We start from the raw sequence: 25,266 nt of genomic DNA on the forward strand, positions 1-25,266 counted from the left end.
AGTGGAGGTTCAGGAGGACGTGGTCTCGCACTGGCACCTACCAGTCCAGGCTAACCCCCTCTGCAGTTAGGGTGTGCTCATTTAGGACTGAGCTTAGCGACTGTCCCCCAAATAAACCCCAAAGTACCAGCCTCTTGGCCAGACTGGGTGCTGGCCCAGAGTTTTCCGTGCTTCTGGCGTCTGAGGTTTGCTCAGCAACCAGGAGAGTCAGGCCAGGAGGCAGCTTCTCTTCTCTGGGCTGTTCTCACTCGCCTGTACATGGTAATGGCCTTCTGGATTTCCGAGTATGAGAAGGTGACGTCCTGGCTGTGCACCCGGAATGGGGGGCCCTGGGAAAGCCGAGGGCGGGAACTTTCCCTGGTCACTTGCAGCCAGTTTTGGTCTATGAGCTCAGCTTGTCTGGCGGAGGCAGACTGTGGCAGGACAGGAGACTGACCCCTTGTCAGGTAAGGATGCCACCCTCAGGGGTGGAGGAGGTGACCCTGGGACTGGTGGATTTCCTGTAGAGGCTACTGGAAGACACCTGCAGGAGGCAAAGGGCCTTGGCATCTGGGCAGGGCTGGGCTGTGGACATGGGGCCCAGGTGTCCTGGAAATTTCCTTTCTGCTGTAGCTCCTTGCTGACTGTCCTCAGCCTCTCGGGGTCTGGCTTGCCTGCAGGAGGTAGCTGCAAACTCTGACTCCAGTGGCTTTGGCTTTTGTTTCAGGGAGTGAGCATGTGTCTGGGACATTTGACTCAGGCGCTCACCTGCCAGTTACAGGCTCTCCTGCCAGTGGGTGGGGGCTGGGCAGAAGGACACGGGCCTGTGAGGTCCCAGTTATCCCCACCATTCAGGCCAGGCTTGTCCATTTAAGCTGGCTGCTCACACTCACTCTCTTGAACAAAAACTGAGCCTGTAGCCTGGGCTTCCCTGGAAGCTCTGGAAGAAGCCGCGTGAGCCTCCGAAAGCCTTCGGGGCCCTGCCTGCTCTCTCGCCTCCTGGACTGTCGTTTCTCCCACCTGTGTCCGAGCGGCTTTTCCAGGACGTCCTCTCTCTCTCACTGTGTTGTCTGGCGTGGTCTTTCTCTTAATAAATTGCAGTGTTTTATGTTTTAGTTCTTAGATGTGTTTTATTTGATTTCCTTCTTTTAAACAATTTAATTTCTTTTAACTTCATGCTCTAGGTTTTAAGGTTTTTCTAATTTGTTAATTTTTTTTATCGTTTTTGTTTTGTTTTTTATTTTTATGTACTGTATTTTCAGTGTTTTAACCAAACAGTTGTGGCTACTCTCATGGTGAGGAAAGACCGCTAAGAGTTTGGGTTCTTTGCATTTGGAGGTCACTACCACACGTTGATGTTTAGGAGGTTGAGAGGTTTGCCTTTAGGTAAGTGGTGGCCAGGGGGAGTGTCCGTGGGTAAGTGGTGGACCGTAGGGTGATGGAGAGCTAAGGGAGCTTGGGGGTGTCTTGGTTGTGTCGCAGAATTTCCCACAGTGATTACCAAGGTCAAGGATACCCACGGAAAATCCACAGGTACAAGTTTAAGGGTCAGAGACAGGCCGGGAAACGGGGCTGATGAGGAACAGGAGGCGTGGCTCCCTGAGAGGGGCCCTGCCCCTCACCTCCCCAGGCCTGCCCGGAATTCCCTGTGCATATGGTCTCCTGTGCTCTTGTCTCCTTAAGTGCTCGCATGGGACCAGGTGGCAGCAGAGCGCCCCCTCCTGCAGGACACCCAGGGGCCTCTGGTGTTCGGAGCGACAGGGCACCCCGGGAGTCATGACAGAGGTGTTCAGTATGGGCCGGTGCCGAGGAGAGGAAAGGGCTTTCCCTTCTCAGTTTAGCCCTGCGCGGAGGGACCCAGGCCCAAACTGCAGTGCACAGAGAGAGGCGCTCCTGGGGAGTGAGGGGCAGGCCCTCCAGCAGGGCTTCTCTGCTCCATGCGGCAGCAGTCCGGGCTGTGCTCAAGCGACACCCTTACACTCGTCCACCACATGCCAAGAACATGTACACTCCCAGACGTGATGAGCACAAGTGTCTCCGGACATCACAGGTGTCACCTGGGGACACAGGCTCCCAGGTTGAGAACCCCTCCCTGGAAGAGAGTGTGGGATTGTGAGATGCCTGCTGGAGACAGGAGGAGCCTGTCACAGGAGGCCAGGACTCACTCGCTGCCCCAGAGAGGGGCAGCGTCCTGCCCAGGGACTCGCTGTGACCCCGCTGGTCAGGAAACGGGGTCTCAGAAGTCTCCCAACCAGTCCTGGCCGCCGATCCCCTAGAGGTCAGCCCTTCCGGTTGGGGGCGGGTACGGGTTGGTCCCAGCATTCATCCAGCTTTATGGAGAGAGTGGAACCTCCCCCCCATCAGCCCCTCCCCTGTTAGAAAGTTTCCCCGGAAGTGTGCCCTCTGGGGAAACCATGTGACGTCCCTGTAGGGTGACTGGGATGCGCATTGTGAGCCACCTCTCAGCAGCACCCCACCCCGGGGGGCCGCTGTAGCCCCCCCTGAGACTGTGCCCCTTCTCAGCACCACGAAAGAGGGGACAGGCATTGAGGGGAGCTGCCGCCCACGGACTGTGAAGAGGCTCTGAGACACCTGCTCAGGGTGACTTGGTATCGATATTAGTTAACAGAGGAGTGGGAGCTGTTTTTATTGTGACTGTCCAGCAGTTCCATCGGGAGAGACCAGGAGAAGAAGGTGTTTGATTCACGTCCCGGACTTAGTCCAGCAGCATGTACTCTCTCCACAAAATTCTTCAGGTTCACTGTTGATTGCAGTTTTTAATAACCTGGTGTTTTTTCACTCCTAGAATATCTTGAGACTGTCCCATTCTGCAGAAGTGGAATTTCAGCTTGTTTGTATTTACGTAGACATGTAGAGTAGACTTTGGTCCGGCCAAGCTGTGGAGGTTCAGCATTGCATGTCCCCTGGTGTCTCTGTTTGGGAGGCTGCAATGGGCAGAGCCGGAGGGGTGCGCGCCCCTTCACAGCTCCCAGCTGGCTGGGGTGGGGCACAGGCCCCAGGGCGGGTGGGAGAGCCAGCCAGTGCCAAGCAGCAGATTGGTAATGGGATCAGAGGGCGTCCTCCCTGGCCCCCTTATTACAGCCCTCTGCCCACCCTGTGCTGCAGCTTGTTTCCGACCACCCCCACCGCCTGCTGCAAAGGGTTGCCTGCCATATCCGTGCAGCTCCATGTCCATCACACACAGCGTCATCGGGGAGCGTGCAAGCTGAAAGCCCCGTCTAAACCATTTAAATAAGGTGGCAGCTGCCTCTGGAAAGCCGGAGCAGTGGCTAGATGAGCCAAGCGACGAGGCCGTGAGGAATCAGCCCAGCAGGAGGGCAGGGTCCACCTGTCCCTTCCAGGGCGGATGCTGTTTTCTTATGGTCAAGTGGCAAGAAGCCGAGTGAGGGGCCCTTGTCCGGGGCCCCAGGGGGCCGTGACCCACACAACAAGCTTCCCCTCTTCCTGTGTTTGGCTCTAGTGTCCACACGATGAGATGTCCGAGTCAGGCCAGTCCTCAGCGGCTGCCACACCCAGCACCACGGGCACCAAGTCCAACACGCCCACGTCCTCCGTGCCCTCGGCCGCAGTCACGCCCCTCAATGAGAGCCTGCAGCCCCTGGGGGACTACGGCGCTGGCACCAAGAACAGCAAGCGGGCCCGGGAAAAGCGCAACAGCCGCAACATGGAGGTTCAGGTCACGCAGGAGATGCGGAACGTCAGCATCGGTACTGCGGCTCTCGGGCGCTCCCTGGGCGGGGCTGGGCGGGGCCGGGCAGCACCCGTCCGCTCGCTGCCTGCTCCTTTGCCCTCCCTCCCCCCTCGTCCAGGGAGATTTCTCTCCCTCCCACAGATTATAGTTTTGGTACATGTATCACCCTGCTTGAGCCGCCATAATAAACACCACACATTGGGCGCTCGACACCATAGAATTTATTTCTGGAGACCAGAAGTTGGAGATCTGGGTGTCAGCAGGGCTGGTTTCTCCTGAGGCTTCTCTCCGTGGGGTGTAGACGCCTTCTCCTCCCCGCGTCCGTACACGGCCACCTGAGTGTGTCTACGTCCTAATCCCCTCTTTTCCTAAGAACGGAGTCCGGTTTGATCAGGGCCCACCCATGCGGCCCCATTTTCCTCGGCCATCTCTTTAAAGCCCCTCTCTTCAAATACAGTCGCATTCTGAGGTCCTGAGGGCTAGGGCTTCAAACGTGAATTTGGGGGATGCAGCTCAGGGTCTAAAGGTGGACCACCATCTTCCAGAGGAAAGGGAGGGGAAATAGGGCACGTGACCTGTTCAGATAAGATCACGAGAAGGGGGCAGTGGGGGGGGGCACCAGCCTTGGAAACCCCCCCTTTATTTTTAGACTATTTATTTCTATTGAGAGAAAAGGGAAGGGAGGGAGCGAGAGAGGGAGTGAAATATCGATGTGTGAGAGACACATTGGTCAGTTGCCTCTCACATGCCTCCAACTGGGGGCCTGGCCTGCAGCTAAGGCATGTGCCCAGACTGGGAATCGAACTGGCGACCCTTTGGTTCACAGGCTGGCGCTCAATCCACTGAGCCACGCCAGCCAGGGTGGAAAAACCCTTTCTTGACCGTCTCTGCCTGGCAGTAGTCTGCAGGGGTCTAGACATCGGGTGAGAGGACAGCCATGAGTAATGGGTGCCCCGCTGCGCACCCCCCTGACCTCGGTCCTGTCTGCCCCCCAGGCATGGGCAGCAGTGACGAGTGGTCTGACGTTCAAGACATTATTGACTCCACCCCAGAGCTGGACATGGGTCGGGAGCCCCGCCTGGACCGCACCGGCAACAGGTACTCACTGGGCCCGGGCCCGGGGCCTGGCGAGCCCAGCGTTCACCTCGGGAGGCCGTGCCTTTGCTGAGGGTGCCCCGCAGCCTCTCCCAGGGGGCGGGTGTCCGGGGCACCGGTGCCTGCACGAGGATTGTTGGCACTGCGCGCCTGCGTGGGGTGTTGGAGAGTCTCCATACTCGGCCCGAAGACGTTGCCCACTCACTCTGCCGCGTGTCCTCACAGCCCAACCCAGGGGATCGTCAACAAGGCTTTTGGCATCAACACTGATTCCCTGTACCACGAGCTGTCGACTGCGGGGTCTGAGGTCATCGGGGACGTGGATGAAGGGGCCGACCTGCTAGGTAAACCTGAGCTGTCTTGTGACCCTAGGGCCCTGGGGCTGTTGGTTTTGTCTGTAATAAAAGCAAAGTCCTACGAGCCGTGAGCTAGGGACTCCTTTTTTTGCAGTTTTGACATGTGATTCCCACACCACAGAACTCAGAGCTGTGCCACTGTGTAGTCTGGACAGGCGTTCACCCAGAAAGAAACCCACGCCGGTCAGAACCCCGCCCTCCCCCCAAGGCAGTCCACTCTCTAGGAATGTACTGGGCGGTGGCTCTTGCCAGCTCCTCTACTCTGAGAGGAAAATGCCCAGACAGGCTCAGTGCTCCTCCACGCCCTCCGCACCTCTGGTCTCCCCCAGAGCTCCCTGCGTCTGGGTCCAATGTCTGCGGCTAGCGGTTCAGCACAGACTTGCTCACGGTTGTCCCTTTCGTCCCGGGATGGTGGTCGGGCATGTTGAGCGCCTGCGTCTGCCGGGCGGCTGCTGGTGGCCAAGAACTGCTCACATGGCTTCCAGGCCAGGCTGGGCCCCCCTCCCCGGTGCGGCAGGCAGGAATTCAGGAGTGTCACCTCGGGAGACGCTCAGTGGGGCTTAACCCTCCTTCCCAGACCGTGTGTCCATGTGTCCCCCCACCCCAACCATCTGTCCAGAGCCCGAGTCTTGAGAAGCAGCCTTGTCCCCAAATCCATGCTGCCGGAAGAGCTCCAGGACCTCAGGGACTGCAACTCAGTGCTCCCTCCCCACTTAACCCCCTGGTAAGGCAGGCTTCTGGGCACCGCGTGTCTGTTTCCGGGAGCCATGGCTGTCCTGGTCCTCTCGCCACACCCAGTTCCACTGAAACGGCTCCAGGGAAAGGGCTCTCTGTCCTCGTCACTTGAGAGGGAGCAGCACCTGGTGCTGCGACCACCAGGCGCTCCCTCGGTCCCTCAGCTGCGCGTGCGGCAGGTTGGGGCGGAAGCTGCTTTGCCCCCGGAATCTTCGAGGGCTGCCTCTGACCTGAGGATCTGTATTTTGTTTTCTGCCCAAGAAGACAGAGCTGTCTCACACAGAAGAGTTTCATTGCTAGTCTTTCTGTGGGTGTCACTTCACTGACAAACATTGATGTTCCAAAATGCGACCGGGCTACATGCTCAGCACTTCTGTGTGGTCAGCGCTGTCCCCAGTGACGCGGCCGGCCTCCCAGCTGCAGCCACCGCTGAGGCTGGGCCTGCAGGGAAGGCTCAGGCGATGCTTTCAGTTGAACAGTTGTCACGTCCTCTGCCCTGGGGCAGGTGGCCTCTTGGTTGCTTTTGTGAGGTGGTGGACTTGGGGTGGCGGTGCCGGCCGCGAGCAGAGCATCTGGGGTGTCAGCACCGGCACTGCCTGCGCCTGAAGTGGGAGTTTTTTTCAGCCGCTTTTTAAAGTTTGGTGAACTGCACACAGGACTGGCCGTCTTGTACGTTTCCGAGTGTGCGGTCCAGTGCTGTACATGACATTGACACCTGGAGGTGAAGGACTGAACGGAGAAAGGTCTTTGGTCTGAGATCAGGAACAGTACGCCCACTCTTGGCAGCACACATTTCAATGTAATCTTTCTCATACATTGTAAAAAAAATGACATTTAAAAATTTACAGAAACTATATTCAGAAAAATCCAATTCGGGCCAATCACTTTTAATATTTTGACATTCTTCCACTCTACATAATTCAGATAATGTGGTACATATTATGATTTAGGCATTTTTTTAATTTTAGAAAAATGATACATGCATATTATAATATTCAAATAATATCAGAAATTGCCAAGAAGAGAGTAAAAACCATAGGACCCCCCCCCCACGCCGTGTGTTTTCCTGCCTCGGCGATGCCTTCCAGGTGTCGTGGGTCACGTGGGACGTGATGGGCAGCTCACGTCTGTGCTTTTCTCTGGGTGGCCCTACCGTCTCCCTGACCCCTAATCTATACAGTTTAACTTTGCTTCCTTTGTATGACTGTAAGATATCTAAGCAGTTCTCTCTTGGTTCTGATTCTTGCTGATCAAATACTGCTTTTCTGGAAATCTGTGCCCACCTGGGCCTCTTTGCCCGCATCTCTAATGATTCCTTTAGGACAGATTTCTAGGCGAGGGAACCCCAGGGCGAACGGCGCGGACTCTGGAGGACTGGCTACAGGTTGCTTCCCCGCACGCTGCTGCCCTTGGGTTTGCACTTGCACCAGCAGGGGCGGGGCCTGGCTGTTACCTCAGGCAGGTGTGCTCGTCATGGGAAGGCCACCTGTCAGCAGACCTAGAAGGCACAGTGGTCAAGGCTGTTCCATGGTCGCACACACTGGGTCCCTGGGGCCGCACCTTTCTGTCCCGGCCAACTTTGGAGGCTACGCCACTACAGGCCCTTCAAGCTTGTCCTGGGAGGGGGCCTGTCTGGTGAGAGGGTGCTGTGTGTGCTGACAACTGACAGCAGATCACGATGTGCTCTTCAGCTCTTGGGAATTTTTAAAAAAGATTTTATTTATTTATTTTTAGAGACAGGGCAAGAGAGAGGGGGAAACGTTGGCCTCCAACCCAGGCATGCGCCCTGACTGGGAATCGAACTTGAGGCCTTTTGGTTTGCAGGCTGGCGCTCAGTCCACTGAGCCACACTAGCCGGGGTGAGCCTTTGAGAATTTGATAAATACATGAAAGACTCCTCCCTAGAAAAGCACACAGGCAGGTGACATTCACATCTCTGTGTCAGGGCCCCGCGGGCCCAGAGGAGCACTGGAGGAGGTCGGAGGCTATTGCTGGCCAGCCAGGAAATGGAATGTAGGGAGGGGTGGAGCGGGAGCCCACCGCACCGGTACCTGTCTCCAGGGTAACACCAGCGTTTTATGTTCATGGCCGCTGTTAATCCGTCGTACTGCTCGTGTCCCCATCTTATAGATGAAGAAACTGAGGTTAGTGAGGGTGAGATAAAGTGTCAGGGCCACAGTCAAACCCAGGTCTGACCCAGAGTGGCAGCCCTGACTCTCACCACCTGCTGTGCTTTCTTTTTTTTTTTTTAAGAGCTTTGTTGAGACGGAGTTTCACACCATAGCATCCGCCCACTCGAAGTGTACTTTATGGCTGTGAGCATACTCAGAGCTGCACCGTCACCAGCACGTAACTGGAACGTCTGGCCTCCCGAAGGGAGACCCGTGCCCGTTAGCGGCCGCCCCTGCCCCTGCCGGTCTGCGGCGCTGGCTCCTCTGCTCCCGTCTGTGCTTTTGCTGGGTTTTAACGTTTCCTGTCAGCCGGCCTTTGCTGCCTGGCTGGGTTCATTAAGCATAATGCCTTTGAGGTCCATCCAGGCTACAGCAGGCACCAGAATTTCATTCCTTTTTATGGCCGAATAATGGTCAGCCGTCTGGATGGACCACACTTCCATACCCGTCCACCCACTGGTGGACATTTGGGCCATCCCACTTTGCCTGTTGGGACCAGTGCTCCTGCCACACCTTGGGCCCCTCACACGAGCCGACCAGCTTTCTCACTACCTGGTGTCTCCGGGGAGCCTGTCTGCCCGTCCGTCTGTGGCCCCAGCAAGCTGTCCTCGCTGGTGGGCCTCTTCACGTGACCATGTCCTCCATCGTGTCCCAGAGCCCTGAGGGCTGTTGGATGCTCTAGCATGTGACTGCCTCCTGTGGTCATCGTCAGCTACCGATTTAGGTGGCATCACTCCAAACGTTGCTTTCGTACAGAGCCCCCACAAATAGTGATGGGAGGGAAGGCCGTGAACTAGGAAGTGCACATTAGCGAGCTTTACCTGGAGGCCACTTGGCATGGGTGTCACTAACTCTTAGATGTAGTAGGTTCCTGGGAGGGTAATGATGCCTCATCCATCTCCTGGGGCCAGCCCACTGCACAGGGTGTTCATTTGGCATGGTCTTTCCACGGGAAGGCCGCACAAGCACGTTCCGTGGGTCTTTGTTCTGAGGACGTGGAAGCCAAAACCCTTCTCTCACAGGGGGACAGAGCGTGAGCACGTTGCCATGCAGCCAGCATTTCCTCTGCGATGCTTTTTCTTTGCAGGATCGTGGTCATCTGGGCACCACTTAGCTCTGGTTGGAACAAGAACTCAAAGGAGACCCTGCCCTGGGGGAGACCTTCCGGTGCCTTTCCAGGCCCTGAGCACAGGGAGTGTGGGAGACCCAGGCAGCCCGGGGAGCTGAGGCGGGCCGGGGGCAGTGCAGTCGGGCGGAGGAGCGCGGACACGCGCGGCCCGGTCTGGGCCTGACCAGGGGGAGGGACCCCGCTGTCACCAGAGTGTGGCTCAGCCACAGTAAGTGTCAGTGACGGGAGCTTGGGTCCCCCACGCCCGTGTTTCTGAAGGCACCTGCTGCGGGAGTGAGCGCCTGACTCCAGGCCCCTTGCGTGACTGCTAATCTGGGAAGAGACCGGGACAGCGAGTGGTCCTGTCAGTCTTGGTTTTGTGACAGTTTTCGCAGTGGAAAGACCTTGTAATCTCAGAAACAGGTTCATGTTGTATCTAAGAGATAAGGTGGGTGGTTCTGGGGGCGGGCGGCCTGGTTGATGATGGCGTGTCCGAGCTCCAAGTGCTCGGAGCGGCTGTTTCATGCCGCCCTTGCCAGGCCGTGAACCTCTTTAGCATGGAAGCAAGAAGAAGGACCCCAGCTGGCATGTCTTATTATATGTCATTGAAAACCACACGCCACTGATCATGTGACACACCATTATTTTAGAAATCTCCTAGAAAGAAAAAATGCTGCTAATTAAACTAGACCATGTCATTGATCATAAAACCCATTTATAATTTCAGAAATGTTATGATATGAAAATAGGTATCACAGACTTGACATAAGTGTGGAGCAAGGGAATTCATACACACCGCTCAGCAGGAAGCTGCAGGACGAGCCTACACTAAGGAGACGACGTGTCCATCTCGCAGATGAGGAAGCGGAAGCTCGGAGCCTGAGTCACTTGCCCTGCGTCACTTGGGTAGAATCTGAAGTTCTCTGCAGGCTGATCCGACTTCTGCTCTACTCGGCTGCGCCCAAGTCCAGGAGCAGGTCCCAACCACTTAGTAATGACACCAGAAAAATGTCTATAAATAGTCCTGAGAAATGGAAAAATCTTTGTAAAGAAAGTTAAAGAGTATAATTGAAGATCATGAAAGAGACCTCATGTAGATGGAGAACAGCGACACATTCCTGAATCTAAACATAAGCCTTATAAGGCTGTCGGGTGGCGTCACGCACAGGTCGGCCCACTGTTTTTCTGTGAATTCATTCATACCAGTACAAAGACCCACACGGTTGGCTTTTTTCCTGGAACTTGAATTCTGAAGGTCATGGAGAAGAGTAAATGTGTGAGAGTAGTCCAGAAAGTTTTGAGAAAGAATAAGGTCGCAGGATGGCCGTTCCAGGTTTCAAAGCACTTTGTAAAGCTGCGGTCACGGGAAGAGGCAGCTCGGGGCCAGCTCTGGGCCAGCGGCTCTGTGTTCCCGGTGGAACAGCCAAGGACAGGCCCACAGCCGTGTGGGGAGTCGTGTCTGACATGCGGCGTTTCAAGTGGTGGGAGAGCAGGTGGGCTGTGATACTGACTTAGCTGAATAGCCACTTGGAGAAAAGCAAAGTCTGACCCAAACAGCAGCACATCACACACAAAAGGGATGTGTCGGTGGGTTAAGGACCTAAACCTAAAAACGCAAGGACAATACAGCAGGAGGGGAGTGCGGGCAAGTATTTTCATGATCTGGGTCTCTATAGCCATGGCCGTGGTGGGAAATGTTGCCAGGTGTGACCACATGGAAATTGAGAATAAATGTTTATGAACTCCATCCATCATTAAAGTTAAAAGAAGGCAAGTACAATGAAAAATGGGAAGAGAATAAAATAGGGTATTCACAGAAGATACCAACAATCATGAAAAGGTGCTCCATTTCAGGAATAATAGAGCAATATGAAAATTAAGAGAAAATAGAGATCACTTTTTCACCTCAGAAGACTGACGAAGACGGAGCAGGCCGTGTCCCGCCCCACCGGCGGAGCGGCCCCCACGGTGCGGGCGAGGAGCCGCACTCTGACAGCCAGCAGGCCCGGAGCTCCCAGAGAACACCACCTTGCCCACACGGGAGGCTTTGCGTGGCAGTGTCGTGGGTGGTCATGCAAACCCATAAATGCCCTAAATACCAGTGGGGTGAGTGCTGCAGTAAGGGGCGAGGTGCCCTGCACAGGAATAGGACAAAGCGTTGTAGCCGATCACAGGTCTCTGATGTGGATGGTTCTGTGATACACTGTTAGGTGAAACGAAGTATGTTGCCCACAAGATGGATAGTATGGTTGTGATTCTGTTTCTTAAAAATTGATGTTTATCCAGAAAGAGGTCTGAGGGGAAGCATCTTGAGTGTTAAAAGTGGCTGCCCTGGGAAGGAGAGAGGGGAGTGAGGGTACTCTTTGAATCGGTGCACTTCTGTACCTGAATTCCTACAATGATTTATGTTATTTTGCCATTTAAGTTAAGTGACTTTTTAATGCCATTTTCCTCATTTGGAACCAAATGGAATGGTATTGTCTCATCAGATCTTCAGCTTCACAGCAGAGGGCGGTTTGGACCCACGTGAGGATGGCACGTGTCAGCGTGTCCCATCCCCGTCTCTGCTCTCTAACTCAGTGTCTCCCTCCCTACGCGGTGGGCCTTGCACCCTCACCTGAGACCTGCCCGGGGACCCTGCACGGCCAGGCGCCTGCCAGCTGCTCGCTCACTCCGAGGGGCATCTTTGTAGCTGGATGCCCTTGGCACCTCAGCACACCCCGCCCCTAGCAACCAGACACATACATACCCAGACACACTTTGTGCACACATGCACGGCCACTCACACACACTGCCACGCAATCCTACACACACAACTGTGTGCAGGCACCTGCATACAACCGCACACGCACTCATCTTTACAGGCCTCGGCCGTCGGGTCTGCGGCCCTCCTGGTGGATGGGTGACAGGGTTAGAGGGGTGAGCAGACTTTTGGTTCCCATGCCTGCCCCCGTGTTCGGGGCACTCTGGGCCCCCAGGAGACTGAGGGGTGTTCTGTGCTGGGCTCCCTTTTCCCTCGGGGCTTCTGCTCACAGTGGGATTTGCCGCACAGGCCCGGCGACATGTGGGTGTTCTTCCATGCACTTCAGCATGGACGTGGCTGATCATTGTTGCCTTTCCTTTATAAGAGTTTATTTTGTTGGTTCCAGTTCCCAACTGACCGTTGTCACTTCCTTTCCCTTCCCTCTGTGCTTCGCTGGACACGGCCCAGGAGAGTTCTCAGGTGTGTATCTGCCCTTCCTGCCGGCAGCCCCGCCCCCCACGGTGCAGTCCAGGTGCAGTGGGGCTGTGCCCCTCGGGCTCCCCCTGCTGCTGTCACACTCCAGTCACCGCTGGCTGGGCAGCCTGTCCCTCCTGATTCCGTCCCAAGTCACTAAGGCACACGTGCTTTTGCTCACCAGCCTGCTGCTGCTTGGAAGTTTACTTTGGTTTGCTCCACTAGCCCACTGACAGTGACCTTGACATCTGAGGGAGACGCTGTGCCCTGACCCTGTCTTCTCGAAGGCCGAGAACCCCGCAGTCATTTGTGACGGTCTCACAGTTGTTGGAAGCATAGGACAGTTACCCGGACAAGGCCTGCAAGCCAATTCCGCGGTGCCTCCCCTCCACCGGGGGTACCCCAGGTCTGGGGTACCATGAGGCCCCCGCCAAGTGCAGCTCAGGGGTCTCCTCATGTGGCAGGTGGACTGAGATCCTACTTTCTTGCTTTGCAGTAGGAGGCTCTGAGGCCCGCACCTACCTGAGTGCAGCCCTGCAGCAAGTAAAAGCACGAGGGTCCAGGGCACAGCTCTCCCTCCCCTTAGAGACTTCGGTCAAGTGACTTTCCACCCCACCCCTCACCACCCAGGCTGTGGTGTCAGGTGCCAGTGCCTTGACCTTCTGCTTCACGGGCAAGTGCTCTCGGCCTGGTGGTCTGTGCGACCTAAGGAGAAACTTTCCAGAAGGAGTAGCTGGCTCCCTCCCATCCTGCTCCTGTACCTACCTCCAACACAACAAGAAGTAGCCCTAAAAGACTTCCACCTGCTGTCCGCACAGGCTTAATGCGCTTGTTTTCTCTCCCCTCCTCTCTCCTGATCCTTCCTCTCGCCCTGGTTGCCCATCTCCTGTGGGACCGGGACGGCTCCCATAGTGCGCGATGATTTTTTTGGTAAGGCCAAGGCCCCGTTGCAGTATGTGTGTCTCCCGTTTTGGGCTTCCTTTGTGCACCCAACACCTTCTCATGCTCATGAGCCGTCTGTTTGTTCTGCATGGTGGGGCAGAGGTGGGGTCAGCAGGGACTTCCGGGGTAGGGGTGTGGGCCTCCGCCCTGCCACCCCAACAGCCCCCCTCGGAGCAGACCCTGGAGAGCTGAAGAGGGGCGGCCCCAGCCTCTCTGGGCCCCTAGAAGCTTAGGGCGGGCCAGCCCCTGGGGTGCGCCTGCTCGGTGCCTGCTGTGTCCCGTGCGAGGCGGTGGCAGGCCGCATGGGAGGCAGAGAGATGGGAACAGAGACAGGCAGGTCCCCAAGCGGAGCACAGTGTGTGCCTGCGTGTCTCATCTCCCAGTCGCGTGAGACCGAGGCGGGGAGTGAAACTGAGAGGCACGGACCGACCGGTTTCCGGGCTGTCCCAAAGGGTTAGATTCAGTACTGAGAGGGGTTTTGTGATACGCCTGCAACGAGCTTGGTCCGTGGGGTCCCCTGTGGGGCCTGCGCACAGAGCAGCCAGGTCAGTCCCTCTGGGCCCTGTCCTCCTCACTCCCTCTTTCATCTCCTGCTGGCCCCACCCCACCAGTCCTGCTGCTAGCCCCAGCAGAGGGCTGCGCTTGCGGGGGGCCATCCCATCTTCTCTGTATCTTGTGCTGTCTTCTCTGTTCCCGCCACCACAGCTCTAACCTCCATTCTCCTGGGGGCAGCTCTGTGGGGTGAAAGGGGTGATGCCGGGCAGGGGCACAGAGATAGAAGTGGGTGCACAGACACAGCTCAGGGTCTGCTCAGGCTGCTGCTGCCTGAGCCCGGATGGTATACAGACTTCACATTGGTAGAAAGCTGTAGGGACCCAGCCCCGAGGTCTAGGATGTAAGCCCAGGGCTGCTGCGTCCGTCGAGGCAGTGGGGACCTGCGCAGCACCTTCCAGGGGCCATTCTGGGCGCCCCTTGGGGCTCACGCGCTGCAGGGTCAGCCCTGGCTGCCTGGCTGGGTGGGTGGAGGCCCCTCCCGACCAGCAGAGGTCTCTCCCGTAGTTGCTCAGGCCTCTGTCCTGATGCTTCCCCTCGGCCCTCCCAGCAGCGGGCCGCCCCCTGGGGGGTGTTTGTTACTCTGCAGTAGGTGTGTTAGCACCAGCGGCTGGTGTGCCAGGCCCAATACCTCTGCACCTTTTGTTTCAGGAATGGGCAAGGAAGTGGGGAATCTGCTTCTGGAGAACTCCCAGCTTCTAGAAACCAAGTAAGAACACCCTCCTCCAGTGCCTCGGTTGCTGAGATAGCCCCCTGCCAGGGCCTCCCCGTGACAACTGTGCCAGCCGAGCCCAGAGGGCAGCCCCAAAGGAGGACCTGGGGGCGCAGGGCTGAGCCCCCTACTCCTCCGCACGGTGGTCACTTTAACGGGGGCATGTGGTAACCGCCCGCAGCCACATTCTGGACCAGGGGCTGCCTTCTCAGACACACAAGTGCAGGTGGACCCCTCTGCAGCTCCCATCGTAGGATGTTCAGCTGGCTCACACGAGGCTCCGGTCTTTCTGCCTTTTCAAAGAAATGCTCTGAACGTGGTGAAGAACGACCTCATTGCCAAAGTGGACCAGCTGTCTGGGGAGCAGGAGGTGCTGAAGGGGGATTTAGAAGCTGCCAGACAAGCCAAACTGAGGCTGGAGAGCCGCATCAAGGACCTGGAGGAGGAGCTGAGGAGGTGAGCAGGGCTGGGGGCGGGGCTCGCGGGAGGGACAAGGGTCGGCAGCGAGGGGGACAGAGTGAGACACCCACCCAGCCTGCTCGGTCCCATCTCTCTTCTGCCGGCGACACCCCAGAGGTCGTCCCGTCCCAACGCAGCCCACTCTGCGTGCTCGCTTCAGCACCCCCCCCCCCGTCCTCTTTCAGGTGCATCCCATGCTCCACTCCACCCACCTGGCTCCTGAGTTGTCCATCAGCCTGTCCCTCTCATTTCCTTCCTGGCTGGAATCCCACACGAGGGATGGCAGTCCCATCTTTGGTGCCTTTCCCCCAGTGGCCGAGCTGGGCCTCCCTGCTGCTCTCACCCCATTACATTCACCCCGGAGGAGGAAAGGGAGGATTGAGGGCCGGCCGTCCTCCACCTGGTGCTCCCCAGCCCTGACCCACCAAGGTGCAGCCTGCAGCCTGTTTGGGAAGCTCTGGGGTCTCCTCCCCAGCAGCCTGCACTTCCCGGCAGTGTTTCTTTCAGCCTGGTCCTCACCCCACTCTCCCACAGAGGTGATGGGAAAGGGGAAGTGTGAGAGGGGGGCCCCAGGCAGGGGCGCCTGTGCGGGGTTTGTGAGAGTGGGAGCCGGACCTGCTCTAGGCTTTCCTGAAGCCCGCACGGTTCCATCCAGCCCTGAAGCATAGCTGGCTCTGCTTTTCTCATCAGCACCTGGCTGCTTGGGGGAGGCCCTGTTCCTTGGCCGCAGCAGCTCGGACAGATGCGTGGGCTTCAGGGCACTGGCACCGGTTCTCGGGGCGTAGAACCTGAGGGAAGAGTCCTGAGCACAGCTCAGAGGTGGGACAGTCTGTGGGCCGGCGCTCAGGGGACCCTTACGCTACCTGGCTTCCTTCTCGTCCTGCAGAGTGAAGTCCGAGGCCATCACAGCTCGCCGTGAACCCAAAGAAGAGGGGGAGGATGTAAGCAGCTATCTCTGTACAGAATTGGTATATTCCACTATTAACATGTGGGGCATGGGGGGATGGCAGTGGGCGGGCTACCAGGGGTGCACTTGTTCTTCTGGGCCTCTGGGCCCCTCACCTGACCTGAATGACAACCACACCTAGCAGCGTCCTCGTCCTCCCCCCACCTCGGGATGTCATGAAGTCAGAACAGTTCCTCCTCAGCCCCCGGTCCTAGTGGATGCATTTTGCACAGCCTCAAGCAGGGTTTCCCTGCCCGTGCAGCACAGCCGCTGCCCCCTACACTCCAATTTGCAGAGCAGGCTGCAGAAATAGTGTCAGTCGCCACTGTCCCTAGTAGTTGAGGTGCTGTGAGGCCCTCAGTCCACTCATCTGTCCTCACCTCCACTCTGAGGTGCATGGGATGTTCTGAGGAAAGTCTGCCCCTGTGCTACCTGTACTACCTGAATGAGGCAGTCACGGGTCTTCACCCCAGGTGAATTTTGGACCTAACCACTCACTAGCTGTTAATTTCCTACTCATATGATGCTCCCATCAGGATGTAGGCAGGCACTCAGGAAACAGTAGCTATTCCTGTGCAGCACTTCACTCCAATTGCTCTAGGAGAGAAACAAAGTTGCAGATGAATCCTTAAGTTCCCCCAGGCCCCTCCAACGTGGCAATGGAGCTGCCCATTTGTGTGGGGCCTGGGCTGCATGGGGTGGGGCCACATGGGGAGGGTGCATGCGCCCACTCACCTGGTAGTTCCCTCCTGGGCCCCCTTATCCCTGTGGCCACCAAGGACATGACTTCACAGAGTAGACTTGGCCTTGCCACAGAAGTTGCTGACAGCAGACCCCTTGCAGATCCACCAGGACTTCCAGCACTCAGCTTCCTTTGCCCACTGGACTGTCCTCCCTGAGCCTCTTCCTGCAGTGTCACCTTGGGCCAGTCCTACCTGGTAGTTTCACTGAAGGCCTTTGGGATTGCCGGTGTCCAGGGGCTTACGGGAAAAGTCACTGTTGTGCCCTTCAAGTGTATCCGGTGACCTTCTGGAAAGAAGGTGGCACCGTTGGCGTGTAGACTTCAGTGGCTACCATCCCCCTGCCCACACCTTCCACACCCATTTGCCTGAGTCTATGGGAATCCACACCTGGATTCACCCACACCTGGAGGCCAGCCCGAGAGGAATCTAGGTGTGACCTGGCCTCGGAGGGCACTGGACTGACCTGCCAGTTGGTCCTTCACTGGCTGAATAGCTGTGCCTCTTCTCTCTTCTCTGCAGGACAAGATCCCCATGGCACAGCGCCGCCGCTTCACGAGGGTGGAGATGGCCCGTGTGCTTATGGAGCGCAACCAGTACAAGGAGCGGCTGATGGAGCTTCAGGAGGCCGTGCGGTGGACTGAGATGATCAGGTGGGCCCTCAAGGCTGCCCGTGGGGTCTCAGAGATGTGCTCCTGTCTGTGAGGCATGCTCATGGCAAGAGGTCCTGGCAGTGGGTGTTGAGGCTGATCTCTACCCCAGCCGCCTCCTTCTTTTCTAGGAGGATTGGGAAGGTGAGGGGGCTCTCAGGTGGGAGCCTGCAGGGGGCCAGGAGAGCCAGGCCTCAGCTGCAGCCCTGCCTGGCCTGGCAGGGAAATGGCAACTGGCCCAGAGCTGGGCGGGCACCGTTAGGGCTGGTGTGGCAGGGCCCCTCTGGGGAGTTCTGCCCAGGCCCCCTCTACTCTGTTGCTCTGTTCCCAGTGTGTCCGGGGTGAGGGTCTTCTGCAAGGGAGGCGAGAGGGCACCCAGGAAGAGTGGGGCCTAGTCAGATTGGTGGGGCCAGGCCTGGCCAAGGCGGTTGGGCTGGGCAGTGGGTGGGTCAGAGGGAAGTGGGCGGGGCAGAGGGGAGTGGGCGGGGCAGAGGGGGAGTGGGCGGGACAGAGGGGAGTGGGCCGGTTGGGCGCGGTGTGAGTGACAGGCTGGGCAGTGGCTTAGCTGGGCTCCTTCTCTGCGCCTCCCTTGTAGAGCATCCCGAGAGCACCCGTCTGTCCAGGAGAAGAAGAAGTCCACCATCTGGCAGTTGTGAGTGGGGGTGCTGCGGTGAGGAGGCTGCAGGGAAGCTAATCCCAGGCCCACTCCTCACCTTTCATTCCTCTGCGGCAGCTTCAGTCGCCTCTTCAGCTCCTCATCCAGCCCCCCTCCAGCCAAGCGGTCCTACCCCTCGGTGAACATCCATTACAAGTCGCCCACTACAGCTGGCTTCAGTCAGCGCCGGAGCCATGCCCTGTGCCAGATCTCAGCGGGCAGCCGGACCCTGGAGTTCTTCCCAGATGAGTGAGTGTCCCTTCCCCTTCACCCCTCCCCTGCACCTCCCTCCTGGCCAGCGCTGGGCAGGCCGTGTGGCCCAGGGACACGGAAGCAGGAACTGCCTCACCTCCATGCTCTGGGGCTGTGTGTGGAGTCCAGAGTAGGACACTGGCTGAGGCTCAAGGACCATGACTTCTCTCCTAACACACTTTGCGCCCTTCTGCTCCCTGGTGGGAGGCTTCGCTGTCCCTTTGCACTCTCCCCAGGCTGTCTCAGTCCCAGTGGGCGCTGCAGCAAGCCGACCCTGCACACCTGGCCTTCCCAAGGGTACTTGGTGCTGACAGGAAGTTTTCCTGCAGGGCTGGGTTTCTTCCTGTTTGTAATTTGTTTTTTCCATTGTTTTGAAACCAAGAAATCCAGACTCCAGGGCAGAACTGGGGAATCCTGTGCCCTGTCAGAGCTGTAGAAGTTTCCCTGAAACGCCCAGGGGGATGGGAAGCTGCACTGTAGGTCTCTGTCAGCTGGCCCTTAGTGACAGGGACAGCAAAACAGGAACCTGGATGATGACACGTGCTGGGTATGGTCTCCAAGTCCAGTGCTGGGAGAGCCACCCCCCGCATTTAATGGCAGCCCAACTGGGGCAGTAGGAGCCCTACCTCGGTGGCTGGGAAAAGACAGCCAAGTTCAGACCGGAGAGTTCCAGGGGCATCGTGTGCTCCCTGCAGAGCAGGCCTGTGGGCCTGTGGGTCACCAAAGACTGAGAAGTACCCCATCCTTCCTCTCACCCAGCGACTGCACCTCCTCTGCCAGGCGGGAGCAGAAGCGTGAGCAGTACCGCCAGGTGCGCGAGCACGTGCGCAACGACGATGGGCGGCTGCAGGCCTGCGGTTGGAGCCTGCCGGCCAAGTACAAGCAGGTGCTGCGGGGCACAATACGCATGCGCAGGGCGGGGTGGGGGCACAGGGCAGATCCACAACATCAGCCCTGATTCTGGAGGGATGAGTAGCCGAACCACTGTCCGTGCACCTGAGCTACCCCAGGCCTCGTGCCCACAGCGCTTCTCTGCCTATGGTTGCAGCTGAGTCCCAATGGCGGCCAGGAGGACACGCGGATGAAGAACGTGCCTGTCCCTGTGTACTGCCGCCCTCTGGTGGAGAAAGATCCGACCATGAAGGTGAGGCGTGGCAGGACAGGGAAGTGGGTGAGGCAGGGAGAGGTTCCCATCCAGAAACTGGGTCCAGGAAGGTTTGGGACGGCAGGGAAGGCTCTGTCACACACCCGAGGTGTGCTGCCGCAGCTTTCATGTCCCTGTTCTCAGCTGTGGTGCGCTGCAGGTGTCAACTTGAGTGGGTGGAAACCCAGTGAGGACCACACTGGGAATGGAGTCAAGCTGGAGCCAGGCTCTGACCCTTTGACCTGCAACCAGGAAGTGGAAGGAGAGGTCAAGAGCAACCACGCATCCCCGGAGAAGAAGAAGGTCAGAGCGGCAGGAAGGAGCTGCGCCCATCTAGCCTGTGTCTGCTCTTGTTCGCATGCTTAGCCTGTGCTCAGCACCAGAATCTGGGTGGTAGTGACAGAAATAGAGGAGAGTTAGGGACAGTGCTCCAAGACTGGGCTCATCTGAAGTACCCTTCCTCTCCCTAGTGCAAGCCTGGGGCTGAGCTGCCTCTGGTTCCGGGCCAGCACCCAGGAGCTATGAGTTGTGGTGGGTGGGGAAGATCGGAGGGGTCAAGACTCAGCAGGCAGTAGGGCTGAAGGGGTCAGGTCCTCTGGGACCTACTCTCCTTGCAAGGAGCAAATCTCACTGCCTGCAGAGGAGCAGTGGAAGGACTAAGTAAGGCAGAAAAGGCTTCACACTTGGAGTCCAAGGCTTCATTTTATGTTCTGGCTTGATTTGGGAGCCAGGGACTTCAGGCTCGGACCTCATGGTCTCCTGCGCAGGTGAGACCGCCCATGCCACCAGTCCAGACACAAGGTGCGGTTCTGAGTGCTCAGTATTGGGTCCTGGGACAGGACAGCCATGCCCCCTAAGGCCATGGGCAAGGCTAGATCCTAAAGATTCCAGGAGGCTCCCAGGACCTTGTGTGGCTGCTGGAGGTGCCCACCCTTGGGCACCTGCCCGGTCTCCTGTGCTCTGACAGGCAAAGGAGCTTCCTGAGACAGATGCCACCTCTAGCCGTGTGTGGATCCTCACCAGCACCCTGACCACCAGCAAAGTGGTGATCATTGATGCCAACCAGCCAGGCACCGTTGTGGATCAGTTCACCGTCTGCAACGCCCACGTCCTGTGCATCTCCAGCATCCCCGGTGAGTGCTGCCCCACACCAGAGCCAGCGCTCAGGAGGGTGGGGTTCGCGCTGCTCAGAGGACACCTAGGATGTTGGGTAAGGAGACTCGCAGAGCGGCACCTGCCTTCTGTGACACATGCTGTGGACACACAGGAGCTGGTGGGGGCGTGTCCAAGGAGGGCCTCACTGGTGGTCTCGTCCTGCTTAGTCTTAAAGATGCAGAAGATGCAGTGTGGTGCTCACTTGACTAGAAGTAAATGGGACAGCCTCAGCAGGTGACCCCCCTTTCCTCCCTTGCACCCCATGGGGACATGAGCTCTGGGCGTGGTCTTGCAGCGGCCAGCGACAGTGACTACCCTCCAGGGGAGATCTTCTTGGACAGCGATGTGAACCCCGAAGACTCTGGTGCAGACGGAGTGCTGGCTGGCATCACCCTGGTGGGCTGCGCCACCCGCTGCAATGTGCCGCTGAGCAGCTGCTCCTCCCGAGGGGACACCCCAGTGCTGGACAAGGGCCAGGGTGAGTCATGGGTCTGAGCCCTGGCGCAGCCTTCTTTCTGCTCCCTTGTTCCTCCGCCTGCCCAGCCAAGCTCACCCCTCACTCCCACAGGGGAGGTGGCTGCTGTCGCCAATGGGAAGGTCAACCCATCTCAGTCCACAGAGGAGGCCACGGAGGCCACAGAGGTTCCCGACTCTGGGCCCAGTGAGGCAGAGGCAGCTGCAGTTCGGCCGGGGCCCCTCACAGAGCATGTCTTCACCGACCCGGCCCCTGCTCCACCGCCGAGTGCTCAGCCTGGCAGGTGGGCTCTCTCAGATGGGCAGAGACGGGAGGGGTAGGCTGGCAGAGGTGGCAGGGATGGGTCTCCACAGGCTGCCCTGGAACCATCATCCTTCCTGCAGTGAAAATGGGCCAGAGGCCAACTCGAGCGGTGTGCAGCCCGAGCAGGAGCCCAGCGGAGACCCCAAGGGGGCCAGCAGCAGTGCCTTGCCCACCATGTGGCTGGGAGCCCAGAATGGCTGGTAGGTGGGGCTTCGGGGGAGGAGTAGGGGCTGGCCCCTGGGGTGAGCCCCCGCCTACGCCGCCTCCTCCCACAGGCTGTATGTGCACTCAGCTGTGTCCAACTGGAAGACGTGTCTGCACTCCATCAAGCTGAAGGACTCGGTGTTGAGCCTGGTGTACGTGACCCCTGGCCAAGGGCCGGCATTGGGAGGGGGTCTGGGATGGCCCAGCCTGAGCCTGGCTCACCACCTTCCCCTCCAGGCACGTGAAAGGACGAGTGCTGGTGGCTCTGGCAGACGGGACTCTAGCCATCTTCCACCGAGGAGAAGGTGAGGCCCAGCAGTCGTGGGCAGGTGGGCGACACCTGATGGTGCCGGCAGTGTATGAACTGCCCCCACTGTGGGACCTGGCCAGGCCCAAGCAGGTATGGTGGACTCTCTGCAGATGGCCAGTGGGACCTGAGCAACTATCACCTCATGGACCTGGGCCACCCACACCACTCCATCCGCTGTATGGCAGTTGTGTACGACCGTGTCTGGTGTGGCTATAAGAACAAGGTGCACGTCATCCAGCCCAAGACCATGCAAATAGAGGCAAGTGCCAGCGGCAGGGGCTTCAGGGAGGGAAAGGGGCTCTTGCTGCCAGCATTTCTCCCGACACACCTAATAGATGTTGCGGTCAAAGGGACTGCACTCAGGACAAACCTGACTTATTTGTCCAAGGTCACAGGCAGGCAGAAGGCGGCTGGGCTGTGAACGTCAAACTGGAGCCCGCCTACTGCTTCATTCTGAAACAAGTCAGGTTGACACCTGCATGGGATCCATGCACTTGCCCTCAGCCACCTGGATGCAGGCTCATGGTGTGGGGTGGTTGGCTGGGGCCCTCCTAGGAGCCTAGACCTGTGGGAGCCAATCAGGCACTGGAGCAAAGGCTGCATTGAGCTGGGTGGACATCAGGGTGAAGCTTTGGCTATGGCGAGTTCAGCTCCCTTTCCTCTGCCGCTGTTGATGGGTTGCTGTGACCTTGCAGAAGTCATTTGATGCCCACCCACGGCGGGAGAGCCAGGTGAGGCAGCTGGCGTGGATCGGCGATGGGGTGTGGGTGTCCATCCGCTTGGACTCCACACTGCGGCTATACCACGCCCACACCCACCAGCACCTGCAGGACGTTGACATCGAGCCCTATGTCAGCAAGATGCTGGGTATGGCTCTGTTGGGCTGGGCCTGGTGGGGCCGAGAGGAGGGCCAAGGCAGTGCTGACCCCGCCTCCTCCCCCACCCAGGCACGGGCAAGCTGGGCTTCTCTTTCGTGCGCATCACTGCCCTGCTCATTGCGGGAAACCGGCTCTGGGTGGGCACTGGCAATGGAGTCGTCATCTCTATCCCTCTGACTGAGAGTGAGTGACCCCAGACACCTGCACAGGTGATGATGGCAGCTGCTGAAGGGTGCATGGCGGGGTCCTGGGGCGGGCATGCTCTGCCAGGCCACACACGGGACACTGGGCTGTGGTGGCCACAGCCACCCACAGCCTGCCCCTCCTGTGACTGCTTCTTTCCTCTCCTCTCCCCCAGCTGTGGTTCTGCACCGAGGCCAACTCCTGGGGCTCCGAGGTAAGTCCAGAGGCCTGCTCCTGCTCTCAGAAAGAAGCCCCCCTACCCTCTGCCCTCACCTGCTAGAAACCTCCCAGTCGCTGGGCTTGGCCCCTCCAGGCACTCTGTCTCTCTCTCTCCAGCCAACAAGACATCTCCTACGTCTGGGGAGGGGGCCCGGCCCGGGGGTGTCATCCACGTGTACGGCGACGATAGCACTGACAAATCGGCTAGTAGTTTCATCCCATACTGCTCCATGGCCCAGGCCCAGCTCTGCTTCCATGGGCACCGGGATGCCGTCAAGTTCTTTGTCTCTGTGCCAGGTCAGTGGCTTGGCCCCAGTCCCTGCAGGGCAGCACCTGTGGCCTCCCTTTGGGAGCCTTCGTGGGTACTCTGGTGGTCCGACTAAGGTCCCTGTACCCCATGACAGGGAACGTGTTGGCCACTCTCAATGGCAGCGTGCTGGACAGCCCATCCGAAAGCCCTGGGCCCGCAGCCCCTGCCTCAGATGCTGAGGGCCAGAAGCTGAAGAACGTGCTGGTGCTGAGCGGTGGGGAGGGCTACATTGACTTCCGCATTGGTGAGTGGGTGCTGCCTTCAGGCCCCAAGGACTGCCGGGTGGGGACTGCCCCTCACAGCCACCTGCTCCTTCCAGGTGACGGAGAAGATGATGAGACGGAGGACAGCGCGGCAGACATGAGCCAGGTGAAGCCCATGCTGTCCAAGGCCGAGCGCAGCCACATCATCGTGTGGCAGGTGTCCTACTCCCCTGAGTGAGGCACGGCCTGCACTGCCCCTGCCTGACATCACCCTGTACATACGCTACGCCCTGCTCACTTGCCACGACTGCCCCATGGGGCAGCCCACCAGCCCCTCTCTAACCTCTCAACCTGCAGCTTTCACCTTAGGTCCGGCCTGGGAGCTGACAGGGGCAGCAAGCAGCAAAGCAGGTCTGGCTGGGCAGGGGGATGTGGGTGGGAGAGGCAGCCTTTGGGAACACCCTTTCCCCCAGCAGTTCCTGGCCCAGGGTCCAGAATTCTGGAATTAGCAGCCCCCAGGTAGCTCTCAAGTGTACCCTGGGCTCCCTGTTCTCATCATTCACTCCTAGGACACCCAGAACAGGAAGCAGGGATTTCAGTCTGCCAAATATTCTCCCACCTAGGGCCCACTTGCCTTTGCCTGCTGTCCATGAGGGTGGGGGTCTGACCCTAAGGGAGCCAGCCCAACCAGTAGCCTGCCCTGGATTCCCCCCCAGCCCCATCCCTTCCAACCTAGGAAGTGGCACGAAAGCATGCATCCAGGCTCCCTGGGGCAGCTGTTTGATAAGACGGATGCCACCATCCTGCCCAAGCCCCCTGATTGTCCTGTGTGACAGGCTCTCGGAGCCCTCATTGACCCATGTCCCCTCTCCCTGTCCTGGGCAAGCAAGCCCTGCAGTCCTGTCCCCCCTGGAATCCCCTAGGGTGGAATTTCTCAGTCTGTCAGGGCAGGCCTAGGCCTCATCATAAAGGTGGGGCCATTGGGATGCAAGCTCAGCCTCAGGGTGATGGGGGAAGATGGGGGATCCAGGGCCTGCCTCCCAAGCAGTCTCCAAGGAGCCCAGTTCCCAAGACACGCTAAGTGCCTCGGGCTGGTGGTGTGGCCTTCTCCCTCAAGGGCAACTGACAAGCTGGCAGCAGAGGCCCTAAGGGCTAAGGACAGGGACCACCTACCCAGCTCCAGGAGCATGCATTCGCCTGCTTTGAAGGGTACTGCCCTGGACTGCTGCCTCTCCACCTGCCCAGGCCTTACTCCTGCTCCAAAAGGCACTGATGAGGGCAGCCCCAGGCCCTGCTGCCCACCCACCTCCCACCAGAGAAGCACAGATCTCGGGCAGCCATCCCACAGCCCAGCCAGACACCGCTGCACTCACATGCAGCTGCAGGATTCCCCCCACCACCCTGCCACTCTCCACTGTGACGTACGTCAGGTCCCTCGTCTGTTCCCACAGGGCCAAGAATGACTGGGGGGTTATGCAGGTGGGTGCAGCTGGGGGAAGGGGCTGGGTGACTTTTCTCAGGCTTTGGCCCTGCAAGCAAACCTATGTAACTGCTCTGTATGTAATAAATGTCTTATCACGGTACCTCTGTGTCCCTGGACC

The 25,266-nt window shown here is 58.5% G+C and overlaps 1 protein-coding gene across 11 annotated transcripts in view; it reads left to right on the forward strand.

Moving 5' to 3' along the window:
* The window catches only part of MAPK8IP3 (mitogen-activated protein kinase 8 interacting protein 3), a 52,789-nt gene extending 27,549 nt beyond the window's left edge, over nt 1-25,240 (forward strand). For 5 of the 11 annotated variants that reach the window (XM_053671746.1, XM_037157151.2, XM_053671747.1 and 2 more), the window contains 22 exons: nt 3,461-3,707; nt 4,687-4,789; nt 5,012-5,130; nt 12,368-12,379; nt 14,519-14,576; nt 14,883-15,035; nt 15,925-16,006; nt 17,247-17,377; nt 17,970-18,026; nt 18,108-18,278; nt 19,041-19,167; nt 19,330-19,425; nt 19,570-19,728; nt 20,393-20,558; nt 20,876-21,058; nt 21,149-21,338; nt 21,439-21,558; nt 21,634-21,714; nt 21,800-21,867; nt 21,983-22,131; nt 22,568-22,739; nt 22,820-22,951. In XM_053671746.1, coding sequence (XP_053527721.1) covers nt 3,461-3,707; nt 4,687-4,789; nt 5,012-5,130; nt 12,368-12,379; nt 14,519-14,576; nt 14,883-15,035; nt 15,925-16,006; nt 17,247-17,377; nt 17,970-18,026; nt 18,108-18,278; nt 19,041-19,167; nt 19,330-19,425; nt 19,570-19,728; nt 20,393-20,558; nt 20,876-21,058; nt 21,149-21,338; nt 21,439-21,558; nt 21,634-21,714; nt 21,800-21,867; nt 21,983-22,131; nt 22,568-22,739; nt 22,820-22,941 — 2,766 coding nt within the window. In that variant the 3' untranslated portion in view covers nt 22,942-22,951. Of the gene's footprint in view, nt 1-3,460; nt 3,708-4,686; nt 4,790-5,011; nt 5,131-12,367; nt 12,380-14,518; nt 14,577-14,882; nt 15,036-15,924; nt 16,007-17,246; nt 17,378-17,969; nt 18,027-18,107; nt 18,279-19,040; nt 19,168-19,329; nt 19,426-19,569; nt 19,729-20,392; nt 20,559-20,875; nt 21,059-21,148; nt 21,339-21,438; nt 21,559-21,633; nt 21,715-21,799; nt 21,868-21,982; nt 22,132-22,567; nt 22,740-22,819; nt 22,952-23,108; nt 23,148-23,269; nt 23,450-23,556; nt 23,707-23,781 lie in introns of those variants that run through there. The other 6 variants (XM_037157145.2, XM_037157146.2, XM_037157147.2 and 3 more) reach the window with 4 other exon arrangements.
* Nucleotides 25,241-25,266: the final 26 nt, after the last annotated feature.

The sequence above is a fragment of the Artibeus jamaicensis genome, unplaced genomic scaffold, assembly GCF_021234435.1.
Source record: "Artibeus jamaicensis isolate MK-2021 breed Jamaican fruit bat unplaced genomic scaffold, CSHL_Jam_final contig_700, whole genome shotgun sequence".
NCBI lineage: Eukaryota > Metazoa > Chordata > Mammalia > Chiroptera > Phyllostomidae > Artibeus > Artibeus jamaicensis.